The 16692-nt window shown below is 44.6% G+C and overlaps 1 protein-coding gene across 1 annotated transcript in view; it reads right to left on the reverse strand.

Moving 5' to 3' along the window:
- Positions 1-5986: 5986 nt before the first annotated feature.
- The window catches only part of MRPS5 (mitochondrial ribosomal protein S5), a 30933-nt gene continuing 20227 nt past the window's right edge, over positions 5987-16692 (reverse strand). The window contains exons 11-12 of the mRNA XM_081253558.1: positions 14897-15033; positions 5987-11793 (exon numbers count right to left, since the gene is read on the reverse strand). Coding sequence (XP_081109684.1) covers positions 11569-11793; positions 14897-15033 — 362 coding nt within the window. The 3' untranslated portion in view covers positions 5987-11568. The remainder of the gene's footprint in view (positions 11794-14896; positions 15034-16692) is intronic.

The raw sequence follows: 16692 nt of genomic DNA on the forward strand, positions 1-16692 counted from the left end.
CCACAGAACTGAACATTTAATCAGCCATGACATACTTTAAAATAGCCCCACCTAGAGAGAGTGGCATAGACATATATACACTGCCAAACGTGAAGTGGATAGCTGGTGGGAAGCAGCCGCATGGCACAGGGAGATCAGGTCGGTGCTTTGTGACCACCTGGAGGGGTGGGATAGGGAGGGTGGGAGGGTGGGAGACGCCAGAGGGAAGGGATGTGGGAACATATGTATATGTATAACTGATTCACTTTGTTATAAAGCAGAAACTAACACACCATTGTAAAGCAATTGTACTCCAATAAAGATGTTAAAAAAAAATAGCCCCACTTAGTTGATGACAGACTGAAATCATACGGAAGTAATCACAGCTCAGGAATACAAAACAGGGCAGGTGGCCATTGAGAATCTTGTCTCAGACACGTCCCTGCACCACTGGGAACTTCAACACTTTCTTAACTATGTCAAACCAAGGACACCAGTTGTTTTTAAAACAACATCTGCCAGCTGCAAAACTGTGGTCTCAAGGTTGTTCCCCCTTCTAACTATACAATCATTGCAGACTCCAACTGATCCTTACGTCCCGCCAGCTCCAATTATAATTCTTTGTTTGTTTGTTTGTTTGTTTGTGATACACAGGCTTCTCACTGTTGTGGCCTCTCCCGTTGCGGAGCACAGGCTCCGGATGCGCAGGCTCAGTGGCCACGGCTCACGGGCCCAGCCGCTCTGCGGCACGTGGGATCCTCCCGGACCGGGGCACGAACCCGTGTCCCCTGCATCGGCAGGCGGACTCTCAACCAGTGCGCCACCAGGGAAGCCCTCTAATTATAATTCTTGATCAAGAACTCGTAACTCACTCTGGCCTTGCGGGTTTTGCCTTTATAAGCGCTTCCCATTTTGTAGTCCAGCAGAAGACACTTCAAGTGCTTCTTGAATCTGGCTCTCCTGGGCAGGAGTCCTAAAAACCCCCAAATAAATGCCTCTGTATTTGCATTAAGTCTTCATTCCCCAAATTTTGATTAACATAGTAAACCGACTTTCAGTCCCTTGGGAAGGAAGCCATTTCTGCCAGAGCCCTCTGACCACCAAGTGCAGGTCACTGTCATGGTCATGGTCATCTGACCAGACCCTTCAGTCCCTTAGTTGCCCAGGCATGAGTAGCCAGACCTAACAAGCTTCACTCCTCCCTCCTGGGGGCAGTGATGGGAGGGGTCGGGGACATTACAGATGGAGAACAGGAGGCTGGAGAGGCCAAGAGACTCACCTGAGCACCCAGTAAGTTAGTGCTGGAGTGGGCACGCAGCCTCAGGGCTCCTGGGCACCCTGCTCTGAAAGCTGCCGCCCTTGTTGTCCTGCCCCTGCTGCCCTCCTCTTTGTCCCTGCAGTTTTAATAAGATACGGTCGTCATATAACATTGTAGAAGTGTCAGGTGTGCAACATGATGATCTGAGCTGTGTATGTACCGCGAAATGGTACAACTGGTTTAATTAACATCTATCACCTCCCATAGTTGACACAATGTTTCCTCCTTGGGATGAGAACTTGTAAGATTTACTCTCTTAGCACCTTTCTAATATACAGAAGAGTGTTGTCGCCTATCGTCATCATGCTGTACAAACATGCCTGGTACTTATTTATCTCTACCTGGAAGTTTGTACCTTTGACCATTTTCACCCAATTCTCCCACGCCCTAGCCCCACCTTTGGCAACCACAAAACTGATGTGTTTCTATGAGCTAGTTTTGGTTGGTTGGTTGGTTTTAGATTCCATATGTGAGATCATGCACTTTCTCTGACTGACTTCACTTAGCATAAGGGAATCACTATCCCAGAGAGACACCTGTACCCTCATGTTCACTGCAGCATTGTTTACAGTCGCCAAGACACAGAAACGATCTAAGTGTCCACTGACAGGAACTTGAGGGCGTTATGTCTTCCTCTTTGAAGATATCCCACCGCTTTCTGCCACTTGCACTGAGGCAGAACAGAGAGAGAGGGGCTAAATTAGCAACCTGCACTGACGACAGGGCAGGAGCTCAAAAAGAGCCATCCCTGTGAGCGTGGAGGTTCCGTGCCCGGGCTCTGGGGCCCACCAGCTGCCCTGCGGGCTTCAGTTTCTGGGGTAAGAACGGCTGACAACCTTGCGGATCACAGGACAGCATCCACCAGCGGCTCGGGAGGGGCACGGCCGTCCCCGGGAGCCATGCACAGATCACCCAGCCCACTCTTCGAACACTGTACCACGAACGTCTGTGACGCTGCCGACGCGTCCCCACACCCAGCGTGCTCCCGGTGTCCTGCTCTCCACACCGCCGGCCTGTGCTGCTTAAACCTACACGCACCTCGCCCACCCCCACCTCCCAGGCAGATGCCCTGACTGGTTGCTTCTCTGCAGATGCTCGCCCTACCCACCCCCCAGCAGGATACAGGGAGACTAGAAGGACCGAGGGGCTCTCAGCAGCTCCCAGGAGGAAGAAGTGAATTGGTCCCAAGGGCCCCCCGTGGAACTCATTCCTATCGTCCAGGTCGGGAAGGGATGGCAGGCAAGGCAAGTGCAGGTGGACAGACAGCATATTTCTGCCAAGCCCTCACTTCTGAAAGTGGGGCAGGGGCCTCCAGTCTCGGCCTGTGCCCTGCCTTGGGCAAACAACGCCTGGAATGCACCCCGAGACAGCGTGCCTGGCGAGCGGGCCTCTTCCACCAGATGCTCTGATAGGGCTGCCCGCCCTTCGCCCCACTCTCCTAAGTCAGGTGGATTTCTGGCCTCTGACTCTAACAGGGGAAGGATCCTGGACCCTTTCGGGGGTCTCGCGACAGGGTGTCCTCCGTGGCCCGGCACAGCCCTCAGTGGTAATGGAAGGCGCAGGGGACTCTGGCCTCACCAGGCAGGGAGGTGGGGGAGAGTTAGGGGGAGAGGAAGCTGCCACGTGGTCACCATAGGGCCCCATCCTGCCCCCTCACCACCCGCTCGTCTCTGCTCCCTCCTGGGATCCACACGAGGGCCCCCAGTGGCTGGCGTGCATCCCCAGTGGGACGGAAGCTAACAGCTCCCCACGTGTTCTCTGCCGTCACCTCGCGGCGATCCTACCGGGCAGGTGTGATCACCGTTTCCACGGTGCAGCCTCTGGATCACGCCCCGCGGAGGCCGCTGCTGAGAGGCTGAGCCCAGCCCTGAAGCAGGCAGGCTGAGCGGGCGCCCAGGCAGGGAAGGAGCCATCCCCAAAGAAGCATCGCATTCCCCACCTTCCCCCGTCCCCTCGAGCACCTGCCTCCCCCGCTCCCCCAGCTCCATACAGGTTCTCAGCTGCCCCCGTTCACCTTCGGGGCTTAAAGGGACTACGGCCCCCGAGGATGTTGCATTTTAGCAGGAGACCCTGAAAATCTGCAAGGAAGGATTTAAGGGTGTTTGGCCACCAGGATCCCATCCTTCCCGGCCCCGAAACCTCTCTCTCAAGGAGACTCTTCTTCCCGCTGGGGTGAGAGAACAGACCCACAGGGAATGGACGCCCCCCTCACACCCCCAACCCTGAGGAGCAGTAAGGAGCCCCAGCTGGACTCCGCGAGCTCCGGTCTCCTGGGCCCAGAGAAGTCATTTCCCAGAACAGCTGTGAACAGGAACAGACGCGGCTGCAGAAGCCGCCGGGGTCCGGAGTTGGCAGGAGGCAGGGAGAGGTGCCCGGGACAAGGGCACCAAAGCGACATGCAAGACGGCTCTCCTGTCACTTGCCCAGAGGGTGGGCACTAGCGTCACTGGCAAAGCTCATTAACAATTCCTAGTATATAAAAACAGAATCTGAATAATAAAGCCTAATCTATTTTCCTCTTCTCTTTTCCTTTGTGCTTAGTCTGGTGTTACTTCGTCAAAGGGTGCCTCGTGCAGAGGCCTCGCACCCGGCACTTCAGAGTTCCCACAGCCAGGGGTGCACCTGACACCTCAGCTCGGCGGGCCGTGTGCAGATGGTGCACAAGACACTCAATCCAACATGGCGGCGGCGGGCGGTGTGCAGAGACGTTGCCCCGCCCTTCAGTGTTAAGTGCCGTGAGCAATGCGCCTGCGCTGGACCTGCAGGAGCCCACCCGGCCCTCCATGGAAGAGAACCCGATTGAGCAGCCCAGCCCGTAGCCTTTCGAGGCCGCTCACCCCTCTCCATTCTTTTACCAGAGAACAAAACTTCCCTTCGCTTCCGAATGGAACTCCCTCTCGTTCTATTGGCACAAGTGATGTCGGCCAGAAGGACCTTTGTTGGGGCCTGAATCCAAAGTGTCGGTAACATGGCTACTTTTCTTTTCCTTAAAATAATTTTTTTATTTCCCATAGGGTTAATATCTGTGGTTTTTTTGTTTTGTGTTTGTTTTTAAAGGGGAGGGATTTATTTTTTCTATTATCATTAATTTAACCAAAATACTGTAGCAGTTTTCTAAATCTCTCAAGTTGTGAGATGTGTCGGATATTCCCTCAGTTTTTTGGACGTTAGTCTCTCCCAGAGCTTTGCAATCTGAACTGGTTGTCCTGTTGGGACCTTGTGCCCAGCTGTCCCCTCATCATCACTCTGCATGTTCCCTCATCTCCCTGCCACGTTGCTCTCTGGTTTCCTGTGGTCCATACAACCCTTGCCCCTTGTTTGGCTCACTCCTTCATTTGGGGGAGCACATGCTTTAGTTACTTCCTAGGAAATAGTTCAATGGGGACTGAGGTGATTGCTTTTAGACTGCTTGTGTTTGAAAATATTTTATTCTACCTTTGCACTTGATTAATAGTTCAGCAGCATATACAATTTGGGTTAAAAATAATTTCCCTCCAATCATCAAATAAATAGCTCTGAAATCTTGAATGCAACAGAGCAATGCTTCACATATACATGGCAGATATACATTTGATTGTCATTATTCACAATAACTAGCTTCTATAAAGTCACCACAAACACTGGCTTAGTAAATACTGAACTACTGCTCCTAGGATAAATACAGCATTAGGTTCTATAAGCCTATGGTCACTACATTTTCACCAATTGGCAAATACATCACCTTGTTTTATCTGTTTCTGTTTAAAGACACCTTATTTAATGTATTTGGTTGATTCACTAACACTGAATTCATGACTAACAGCACTATAATTCATCCCTGAATGCTTATCTAACACAGGTATTTTCCCCATAAGGCACATTACAGCCTTTTTGCGCTTAGGGACACTAGTCAGCACTAACTGTGCTTGAGCACCATTTTAAAAAGTAAAATCACCAACAAAAAGCACAAAAATGCAAAACACATGGCGCTAAACAGACCGTGAAAAGGATACTTGGCTACAGGACGAGGGCTGAAACATGAAAGCAGAGCATCACCTTGTTCAACCTCAGCCAGAATGTGCACATCTGGCAACTCAAATTCCCAAGTACTCTGCACATGACCACAAATGACCCAGAAGTACCATAAGGATCCACTTCAGGGGTACAAATGAGTATTAGCAAGTTGGCAAATTCACAGTACAGAACAAATAATGAGAAGCAAGTGTACATATTGTCAGAGGGATGCATGACCCAAGTTGGATACAAGTCCTTTGTCAGTTATATGTGTTGTGAATATTTGTTCCCAGTCTGTGGCTTGACTTTTTGGGTTTTTTTTTTCTGTCTTTTGAGAAGCAGAACATTTATTTTTTATGAAAACTGGTCTACCAATGTATCTTTTTTTTTTTTTTTTATAATAGTGTTTACTTTTACTTGTTGACAGTTTGCTTTATTTATTTATTTATTTTTGGCTGTGGTGGGTCTTCGTTTCCGTGCGAGGGCTTTCTCTCATTGTGGCAAGCGGGGGCCGCTCTTCATCGCGGTGCGCGGGCCTCTCACTGTCGCGGCCTCTCTTGTTGCGGAGCACAGGCTCCGGACGCACAGGCTCAGTAATTGTGGCTCACGGGCCCAGTTGCTCCGCGGCATGTGGGATCTTCCCAGACCAGGGCTCGAACCCGTGTCCCCTGCATCGGCAGGCAGATTCTCAACCACTGCGCCACCAGGGAAGCCCCCAATGTATCTTTTTTATGATTTATATTTTTGTGTTCCTAAGACATCAGTTATTGCCTACCCTGAGGTCTTCAAGATTATCTTCTAGAAATTTTATTGATTTAACTTTTATATTCAGGTCTATGGTCCATTTTGAGTTAACCTTTGTGTGTAGCCTAAAGTAAGGTCAAGCTTTTTCTTTTCCATATGAATATCCACGGGTTCCAGGCACTAAATGTTGAAAAGACTATTCTTTTCCTCCTTGAATTACCTTGGAGTCTGTCAAAAATCATCGGACCATATATGTGTAAGTCTGAAATTGCAGAAAATCAGAGAGTTCCTTGATGGCCTAGTGATTAGGATTCCGGGCTTTCACTGCTGTGGCCCGGGTTCAACACCTGGTTACAGAACTGACATCCCACAAGCCACATGGCCAAAAAAAAAAAGTACCCTCTGAAATTGCAGAAAATCAAAGGTAAAGAAAAGTCTTGAGAGAAGCCAAAGGAAAAAATATCTCACCCATAGAGAAGCAAAGATAAGAATTACATCCATCTTCTCAGAAACCATGCAAGTAAGAAGCGAGTGGAATGAAATGTTTAAAGTGTTGAGGGGAAAAAAATCTCACCAACCTTGAATTTTGTATCCTGTAAAATTATCTTTCAAAAGCAAGGGAGAAATAAAGACTTTCTCAGACAAACAACAATTAGGGAATTTGTCAAGTAGACTTGCCTCTCAAGAAATGTTAAAAGAAGCTGTTCAGAAAAATGGAAAATGATCTAGGCCAGAAACTCAGGTCTGCCTAAAGAAAGGAAGAGCATTAAAGAAGGAATAAGTGAAGGAAAAATAAAAATGTTTTCTTAGGTATCTAACATATAACGGTTAGTTCAAAATAAAAATAGTCACAGTGTATCATTGGTTATAAATTATGTATAAGTGAAAAGAATGACATTAAGGGACGAGAGGGAGGAATTAGAAATACTTTATTATTATAAGGTACTTGCACTACCACGAAGTGGTACAGTGTTATTCGAAAGTGGACTTGGATTAGTTGTAAGTTTATATTGGAAACTCTAGGGCAGCCACTAAAAAACAAAAGTATAATGACATGCTGAGAGAGAAAATGAAATCATATAAAATGCTCAATTACAACCACACACACACACACAAAGCAGACAGGGGTGGAAGACAACAATAGGAACAGAGAACAAGGGCAACAAGAAAGGGTTCTCAGAACCCCCTGGTTGTAGGAGGCACCAGGAATCTGTCTCCCCATCTAAACAACAACTGGGCTGGCAGAATCTGATGTAACTGTTTTGGAATTGTGGAGTCTATTGAAGGTTTCTGACTTTCAGGGAAATGCATGGACGGTAAATTGTGGCTAATTTTGGTCAGTTTCGTCACTCAGCACAGTAGCAGCTACCCACCCCTGCTTTAAGCCACGTGGCAGGCAGCTGTGCAAGTGTCCTTGGAGCAGCCTGCACACAGCCTGCTGAAGCCAGGGTGAGCAAAAAGGACCCTGTCCCCCAAATACCAGGGATCTCTGCTCTGATCACTGATTGCTGCCTCTGATCACAGAGGTGTAGACAAAAAGGCTGGTGGCTAATTTTGCTGCACCTCCCACAACTGTTCGAAGTCCCTCCACCTCCAGCTGAAGTGACTCTAAGGGAATTTAAAGGGATAATGCCCTTTTCCCCTTCTCTTCATTTTTCTCTTTTTCATCTTTTGGGGGTCACACATTAAAGAGTAGGAGGTTCAAAAGGAGCTGCATATACAAGGAACATTATAAAGTGACCATTCATACCCAGGGAAAGGCACAGACTCAGAAAAGACCTGAGAAGACCTTAAGTTTACATCTTGGCATATTCTTGACATAGAGGCAACCTACAACAATATAAATACATACATACATAAATTTAAAACATTTAAAAACATCAAACCCTGGGGAAGGAGGAGAATCTGATTTCTGGAGTTACCACATTATTAGATTAAAATGTCTACTTTTGAATCTGTCCCTGAGAAAGACCTAATGGCAGATCTAATAGACAAAGACATTAAAACAACTGTCTTAAAGACACTCAAAGAACTAAAGGAAGATGGGGACAAAACCAAAAAAAACAATGTCCGAACAAAATGGAAACACCAATAAAGATATCGAACACCTAAAACGAAGCAAACAAAAAAATTCTGTAGCTATATTTTAATAACTGAACTGGAAATTTTTATTAAAGGGATTAAAAGGCAGGTTTGAGCAGGCAAAAGAGTCAATTAACTTAAAGACAGGACAACAGAAATTATCAATCTGAGGAACAGAAAGAAAAAGATTGAAGAAAAATGAACAGCGCTAAGGGACCTGTGGGACCGCATCAAACAGATCAACGCGCAAATTGTGGGACTCCCAGGAAAAAGATAAAAGGGGAGAATAAAACACTTGAAGAAGTAATGGCTGAAAACTTCCCAAATTTGATGAAAGACATGAATATAAACATCTAAAATATAAAGTCCAAGTAAGATAAACTCAAAGGGATCCACACCAAGACACATTATGATCAAATTTTCAAAGGACAAGCACCAAGAGACAATCTTCAGAGGCAAGAAGTAAATCATCACATACAAGGGATCCTCATTAAAACTACCAGCAAATCTCATCAGAAAATTTGGCTCCATCATATGTTAGGCCAGAAACTGTCATACAGGTTTTAAAAGATAACTATTATAAAAAGTAACTTATCCAACCACAACAAGAAGTCAGAAGTCAATAACAAAAGGAAAACTTGGAAATTTGTAGATATCAAACAACACACTTTAAACAATCAATAAATCAAAAAAGTGATCACAAAGGGAATTAGAAATACTTAGAGATAGATAGAAAAGAAAATACAACATACCAAAATTTATGGGACACAACAAAGCAGTGCAAAGGGTGAATTTCACAGCTATAAATGCTTACACTGAAGACCAAGAAAGATTTCAAATTGACAACGTAATTTATAAATTAAGGAACTAGAATAAACTAAACCCAAAACTTGCAGAAAGAAGGAAATAATAAAGATTAGAGCAGAGATAAACAAAATAGAGAATAGAAAAATAATTGAATAACATCAGTGAAAGCAAGAGTTGGTTCTTTGAAAAGATCAACAGAATTGACAAACCTTTAGCTCGATGGACTAAGAATAAAAAGAGAGAAGACTCAAATTACTAAAAAATTAGAAATAAAAGTAAGGTTGTTAATACTGATTCTATAGAAATAAAAAGGATTATAAGAGAGTATACTGGACAACTGTACACCAATAAATTGGGTAAGCTAGATGAGATTAACAAATTCATAAAAACACAAAACCTACCAAAACTAAATCATGAAGAAATAGAAAATATGAATAGACCTATTAACTACTGAGGAGATTAAGTAGGTAATCAAAAATCTCCTGACAAAGAAAACCCCTAGATCTGGTGGCTTCACTGTTGAATTCTATCAAACATATAAAGATGAATTAATATTAATCTTTCTCAAACTTTCCCCAGAAAATTGAAGAGGGGGGAATACTTCCTAACCCATTCTATGAGACTAACATTACCCTGATAGAAAAGCCAAAGACACTACAAGAAAACTATAGACCAATATCCCTTATCAAATGGAAATTACAAAAGCAATTTCATTTAAAATGGCATCAAAAAGAATAAAATACGTAGGAATTAATTTAACCAAGGCAGTGAAAGTAGAATGAAAACTATAAAACATTTGCTAAAAGAAATTCAAGAAGAGGTAAGTAAGTGAACACATACCCACGTTCATGTAATGGAAGACTTAATATTGTTAAGATGCCAACACTACCCAAGGTGACCTACAGATTCAGTGCAATCCCTATCAATATCCCACAGATATTTTTTGCAGAAACAGAAATACCCATCCTAAAATTCATATGGAATTTCAAGGGACACCTGACTAGCCAAAACAACCTTGAAAAAGAAGAACAAAACGGAAAGACTCATACTTCCTGATTTCAAAATATCCAACAAAGGTATAGTCACCCAAACAGACATGTAAACCAATGGAATAGAATAGAGAGCCCAGAAATAAACCTTTGTATATATGGTTGAATGATTTTTGACAAAGGTGCCAAGACCATTCAATGGGGAAAGGACAGTGTTTTCAACAAATGTTGCTGGGAAAACTGGATATCCACATGCAAAAGAATGAAGTTGATCTCTAACACCATACACAAAAACAAACTCAAAAGAAATCAAAGGCCTAAATGTAAGACCCAAAACTGTAAAACTCTTAGAAGAAAACATAGGACAAAAGCTTCACGACACTGGATTTAGCAATAATTACTTGTATAGAACACCAAAGATACAGGCAACAAAAGAAAAACAGACAAATTAGACTTCATGAAAATTTTAAAATTCTGTATCTCTTCCATCTGGAAGTTCATCTGTATCCTTTATCATATCCTTTTATAATAAACTGGTAGGCAATAAATAAACTGTACTCCTAAGTTCTGTGAGCCACTCTAGCAAATTAATCAAACACAATGAGGGAGTCATGGGAACCTCTGATTTACAGCTGATGAGACAGAAGCACAGGTGACCACCAGACCTGCAATTGGTGTGAAGTGGGGTGGGGGCAGTCTTGTGGGACTGAGCCTTTAACCAGGGGAATTTGATGTTACCTCCAGGTAGACAGTGTCAGAACTGAGTTAAACTGTAGGACATGCAGCTGGTATTGCAGAGGACTGCTTGGTGAGGGGAAACCCCCCACATCTGCTGTCAGAAGTGCTGGGAGTGTGGTAGTACTGTGAGAGTTAAGGAGACACACAGGAGGGGATCTTGCCTTTTCCCCACTCAAAATGACAAAAGGACTCTCGGAATATCAGGAAAGAAGAACGAACGACTGAAAGAGCAAAAACATGGGTAAATATAATAGGCTGTTTTTTTTCTTCTTTAGTTTTTTATATTAAGTTTCATGGTTGAAGCAAAACTATAATGTTGTCTAATGTGGTTCTCAGTATAGGCAGAGGAAATTTTAAAACAATTATAGAAACAGGTGAGGGTAAAGGGGTTTAAAGGGAAGTAAGATTCCTATACTTCACTCAAACTGGTAAAAAGTCAACACCAGTAGACTGGTGATAAGTGATATAGGTATAACATAATACCTAGAGCAACCACTAAAACATCGATACAAAGAGGTTTACTAAAAAGGAGAATTTCTAGAGTCAAAAAGAACAAAGTTTGCCCATTTTCCTCTACTTTCTAGCTGTGTGACTACAGTCAAGTAACTATAGCTTGACTGCATATTATTTCTTATTAGGTCAGACTAGAAACCCTGCCTCCCTAATTTGCTGGTTTAAATGAATATTTAAAATAGTTTTTAACTAAGATATGTATGTAAAGTTCCTATCACAGTAATTGGTATATAGGACGTGCTCAATAAATTAAATCTATAATTATTTGTTATTTGTAAATAAAGAAATGTAAGGTTGGCCTTTCCTTTAAAAAAAAAAAAAGTGACAATCCAAAGGGTGAGGGGTTGAGTCTTTCCCAGGTGCCCGAAGCAAGAGATGCCAGGCTGAGCCAGGCCAGAGGGAGGCCTAGGTGGCGGCTCTCTTTAAATTTGACCACACAGAGCGCTTCATACCCTGTGCGGCCTTCACTTCTTCCCAGTCCAGTTTGATGTCTGGAACCTCATCTTCCGGCTCCGGGTCCTTTCTCAAGGCCCCCTTGGGGGAGGCAACCACGATGGGCAGAGGGCCACATTCCTCCCGGAATTCCACAACATGGAGACTCTTCTTATCAGCCAGCTGTTGATGGGTTTCCTGGGCACGACCAAATTGAGAACACGAGGTTAGGTCTATGAGGTTGGTCTAACATGGTCCACCCCTGATACTTATCTTACATGGCCAAAACTGTTTGGTTGATTAAAATGTAGCAACTCTTGAAAATTCATTAACTGAGGGTGATTATTACAGCAGGAAACATGGCCCAGGTAATATAATATCAAGCTTATTTGCTTACTGAATTATTTAAGAGTGATTAAAAACAAGATTGTACTTTAAAAAAACACACACACAATAAACTTAAGTCTGTAACTTAAAGAGGAGGAACTTGCTGTGGCTAAACTATGGTGACCTGCTGTGGGCAGAATCATCTCAGCCTCATCTCCCCACCCCCATGGGATAAAGGAAGGGCCTTGCCCTCTGGTCTCTTGCCTTCCTAACCCTCCTGATCATGTGCGATACTGTGCCCAAAACTGAACCTGAACCTCATCGTGTCCCAGCTCTAGCTACCAATTTATAGGACATGCAGGGAGAGAAGATGTTAAGGATCCTCAGATATTTAGCACCAGACTGGGACAAACAACCTGATTTCTTCAACAATAAAAAAATGCAAGGAAAAAAAAGAGGGGAACTTACAGATTAAAAGTGACTTAAAAGACAGCAAAGATTTAAAATGTATGGACCTTTTCTGCAACCCAATTCAAACAAATTGTATTAAAAAAAGTTTTTTAGGGCTTCCCTGGTGGTGCAGTGGTTAAGAATCCGCCTGCCGGGTTTCCCTGGTGGCACAGTGGTTGAGAGTCCACCTGCCGATGCAGGGGACACGGGTTCGTGCCCCAGTCTGGGAAGATGCCACGGAGCGGCTGGGCCCATGAGCCATGGCTGCTGAGCCTGAGTGTCAGGAGCCTGTGCTCCGCAACGGGAGAGGCCACAACAGTGAGAGGCCCGCTTACCGCAAAAAAAAAAAAAAAAAAAAAGAATCGCCTGCCAATGCACGGGTCACGGGTTTGAGCCCTGGTCCCAAAAGATCCCACATGCCGCGGAGCAACTAAGCCCGTGCGCCACAACTACTGAGCCTGCCCACGTGCCACAACTACTGAAAGCCGCGCGCCTAGAGCCCGTGCTCCGCAACAAGAGAAGCCACCGCAATGAGAAGCCTGTGCACCGCAGTGAAAGAGTCAACCCGCTCGCCACAACTAGAGAAAACCCGTGCACAGCAACGAAGACCCAAAGCAGCCAAAAATAAATTAATTAAAAAAAATTTTTTTAATCTGACAAATGGATACATTTCTATGAACACTGACTAGATGTTTGATATCTTGTTACTGTTAATTTTTTACGTATGATAGTAGTATTGTCGGGTCCTTTTTTTTTTTTTTTTTTTGCGGTATGCGGGCCTCTCACTGCCGCGGCCTCTCCCGTTGCGGAGCACAGGCTCCGGACGCGCAGGCCCAGCGGCCATGGCTCACGGGCCCAGCCGCTCCGCGGCATATGGGATCCCCCCAGACCGGGGCACGAACCCGTATCCCCTGCTTCGGCAGGCGGACTCTCAACCACTGCGCCACCAGGGAGGCCCTGTCGGGTCCTTTTTAATCCTTATCTTTTAGAGATACATGATAAAATATTTATGAGTGAAATATATTGATATCTGAGATTTGGGTCAAAATGACTAGGGCTGGTTGGGGGTGGTTTAGAGAAACAAAACTAGCCATGAGCTGCTGTTGATGCTGTATAAGAGAGCCATGGGGATTCATAACAGAAGGTAGCCATAAAAGTCAGAAAAAGGCGAATAAACTCAATGGATGGTTTATTGATAGTAATTAAAATACCTAAAATACCATGAGAAATGTACAATCTCATGTTTCCAGACTTTATGCACACCTTGTACTATTCTAATTCTATATACGTTTGAAATTAGAAAAGAGAAGAGCTGATTCATAAAAAAAAAAAACCATAAAATAACTTAAATTGGAGTGTCTTATAATCAGTGGCATGTTGCTTACACTGGTGTCATTTTTTTTCTTTGAGTAGCACAATGCAACTTTTTGTAGCTGATGGCATTTTAGAACAGGTCTATTTGACCATAAATATGACCTATCTAAAACAAATATCTTAGCTACATCAAACAATTAAACCTCTTAACAGTAAGTATAAATTTAGAAGTGCTTTTGAAGGACGTTTTGGATAGTAGTAACACACACACACGTTTTAGACAGTAGTAACACACACACAAACACACACACACACACGAACACAGCGTTCAAAAAAGGTTTTTTAAGCAAAGCTTTTTCTTTCAATTAATTTTCCTATTTTAAACAGAGATGGCTACAATTATTCCATGGATCCCTTTATTCAGAAACAGCCATCACACTCTGTCAGGAAGCCTGTCAAAGTCCTCAGCAAATGGAGGTCAGCAAATGTCTCTTGAAGCTGGCTGTCTTTCTGCTCACCCAGCTCTGCTAAGGTCCACCCATCCTTTCAAGGCACAAGCCAGCCCCACCGAGCTGGCAGAGAGGCAGCCCAGAAGAGGGGGGCCCCGTGCAGCGACAGCCCTGCCTCCCTACTGCTGGAGTGATTGTGAGCCTAGCCGAGGCTGAGGGGGTGAGCTGGGCAGGAGCCCAGAGCTCCCATCTATGTGGAGAAATTACCTGAACTACTAATGTTCATGTTCCTACTGACTCAGATGTCCCTCTGAACTACCTATACAGGTGACCTGAAAACTGACTGTGCTTCAGTTGAAGACCGCTCTCGAGTAGAGGTGCCTGAGGGGCTTCACCCCAGTTCCAAAGGAACAGAGGAAATTAGGAAACAGACTTTCTCTTTTTACTTTACATCTTTATGTTGTTGGAGCTTTAGAACAAGCAGGTATTCTTTCCATAATAAAACAGATTATAATTACTGGCTTTTAAAAATACTTAATTTTAAAACTTCAAAACACCCATGGAGTATTTTTCTACAGGATAATTCTCATGAACTAACTTGTCAGCTGGATTAACTAACCTGATGCAGTCACAGACAACAAAGAATGCCCAGTCCTCAGGTGGCCTGAGAGCAACTCCAGGACAGCCCAGGAGACGGTGGTCTCAGAGCACACAAATGAAATACAAACTAGCCCTTCTGTTTCAGAGCCCAGGGAAGTTACCTGGCGGGAGAGCCCATGGAAGAGGCCCCGGGTCAGGTTGAGCATGTTGATGGAGCCAGAGACCTTGGCATACATGTCTTTGATGCCAATGAGCCGGCAGATGGTGATGATGGCCCGGTGGCAGCGGAGGCCATAGCCTAGAAAGAGGAAGAACAAGTCAAACACCTGCCCACTGCCCACAGTGCAGGCGGCATCACCTGCTGGCTTCGCACAGCTTCCAGCTCTGGGTGTAGGGGCCGCTGGTTCACATTCCAGCTTCACCACTTCCCAGCTGGGTGACACTTCACAACTTACTTAACTTCCACAATGACACTTATTTAAATGAGATGTTGTAAGGATTAAAGAAATAATATATAAGTTTCTTAAACATATGGGCAAAAAAACCAGGGCTGTGAAGATTAACAGAGATGCCTGAAGGTTCTTGGCGCTCCATGTCCATGTTAACTAAGACTCGATGGACACATCTGTTCTCACCCTCCTTGAATGCTCAGTTGCACTGAGCAGAGACATCCACTTCCTCCTGGAAAAACTCTTTTAGCTTCGGTAACACAGCCTCTCCCAGATTTCCTCCTAGCTACTGGCCCATCCTTCTCACCTCCTTGCTGGCCTCTAAATCTTGGGTGGTTTCCCCTCCAGCCATTCGCCCTACTCTTGTCTACCTGTAACCCCTTCCCTAGGGAGAGCTTTAAAAACACAAAGCAAACACATCACTCCCCATTTAAAGCCCTTCACTTCGCACTGTCCCTTGAATTAAAATAAGTACAGTTGACCCTTGAACAGTGTGGAGGTTAGGGGAGCCGACCCTCCACACAGTGGAAAATCTGAGTCTAACTTATAGTCGGCCCTCCATGTCCTCAGTTTCTCCATATCCAAGGTTCCACATCCATGGATTCAACCAGCCACGGACCGTGAAGCACTGCAGTATTTAGAAAAAAAGCCGAGTATAAGTGGACCCGAGCAGTTCAAACCCGTGCTGTTCAAGGGTCGACTGTAACAAAGAACTCCACGGCCTTCAAAGCCTTCTGTGACCGACATCTCACCGACTTCATCCAGAGACACCACCCTCCGTGTGCTGGCTTTCCCGCCGCAAGGACTTTGCACTCAGTGTTTCCCTCAGCCTGCTCTCCCTGCATGACCCCTTCTTACCTTCAGTGTCTCACTCAGATATGTCCTCCTCAAAGAGACCCTCCCTGACCACTAGTGAAGGTGGCCTCCTCCCTCCCTCCCCATGCCCTCCCCTGCAAACCAGACCCTGATGGCTGCTTTCAAGCACTCAGCCGAACTTGTTATCCGATGTTTCCCCTCAGCAGAATGCGAGTTCCACGAGAGCCAGGATATTGTTTGCTTACTGCTGTATCTCCAGAGCCTAGATCAGCACCTGGCAAATGCAGGTGGGAATGATGTAGAGAAAAGGCCCAAATTTAGACTCTTAACATTCTGATTAACCAGGCATGGACCTCAGCACATGCCTTAAAGGCAGGACTGAAAAATACAGCTTTGATTAGAAGACAGGGAAGATAAAAAAGGTAACCTCTGCAGTTAAAATTGTAGCAGTCTTTTGAAAATCATTCAGATAAAGATGTATCCAAAGTAACATGTCTAACAAAAACATGACACAAGCCACAAATGTAAGCCATATATATGATTTTAAATTCTCTCGCAGATACGTTTTTTAAAGTGTTTTTAAAAACAGGTAAAATTGATTTTAGTAATATATTTAATTAACCCAGTAGGTCTAAAACATTATCATTTGAACATGTAATCAATACAGTAATATTTTTGAGATATTTCTTATT

Source organism: Mesoplodon bidens, assembly GCF_964165515.1.
Source record: "Mesoplodon bidens genome assembly, chromosome: 14".
Classification (NCBI taxonomy): domain Eukaryota; kingdom Metazoa; phylum Chordata; class Mammalia; order Artiodactyla; family Ziphiidae; genus Mesoplodon; species Mesoplodon bidens.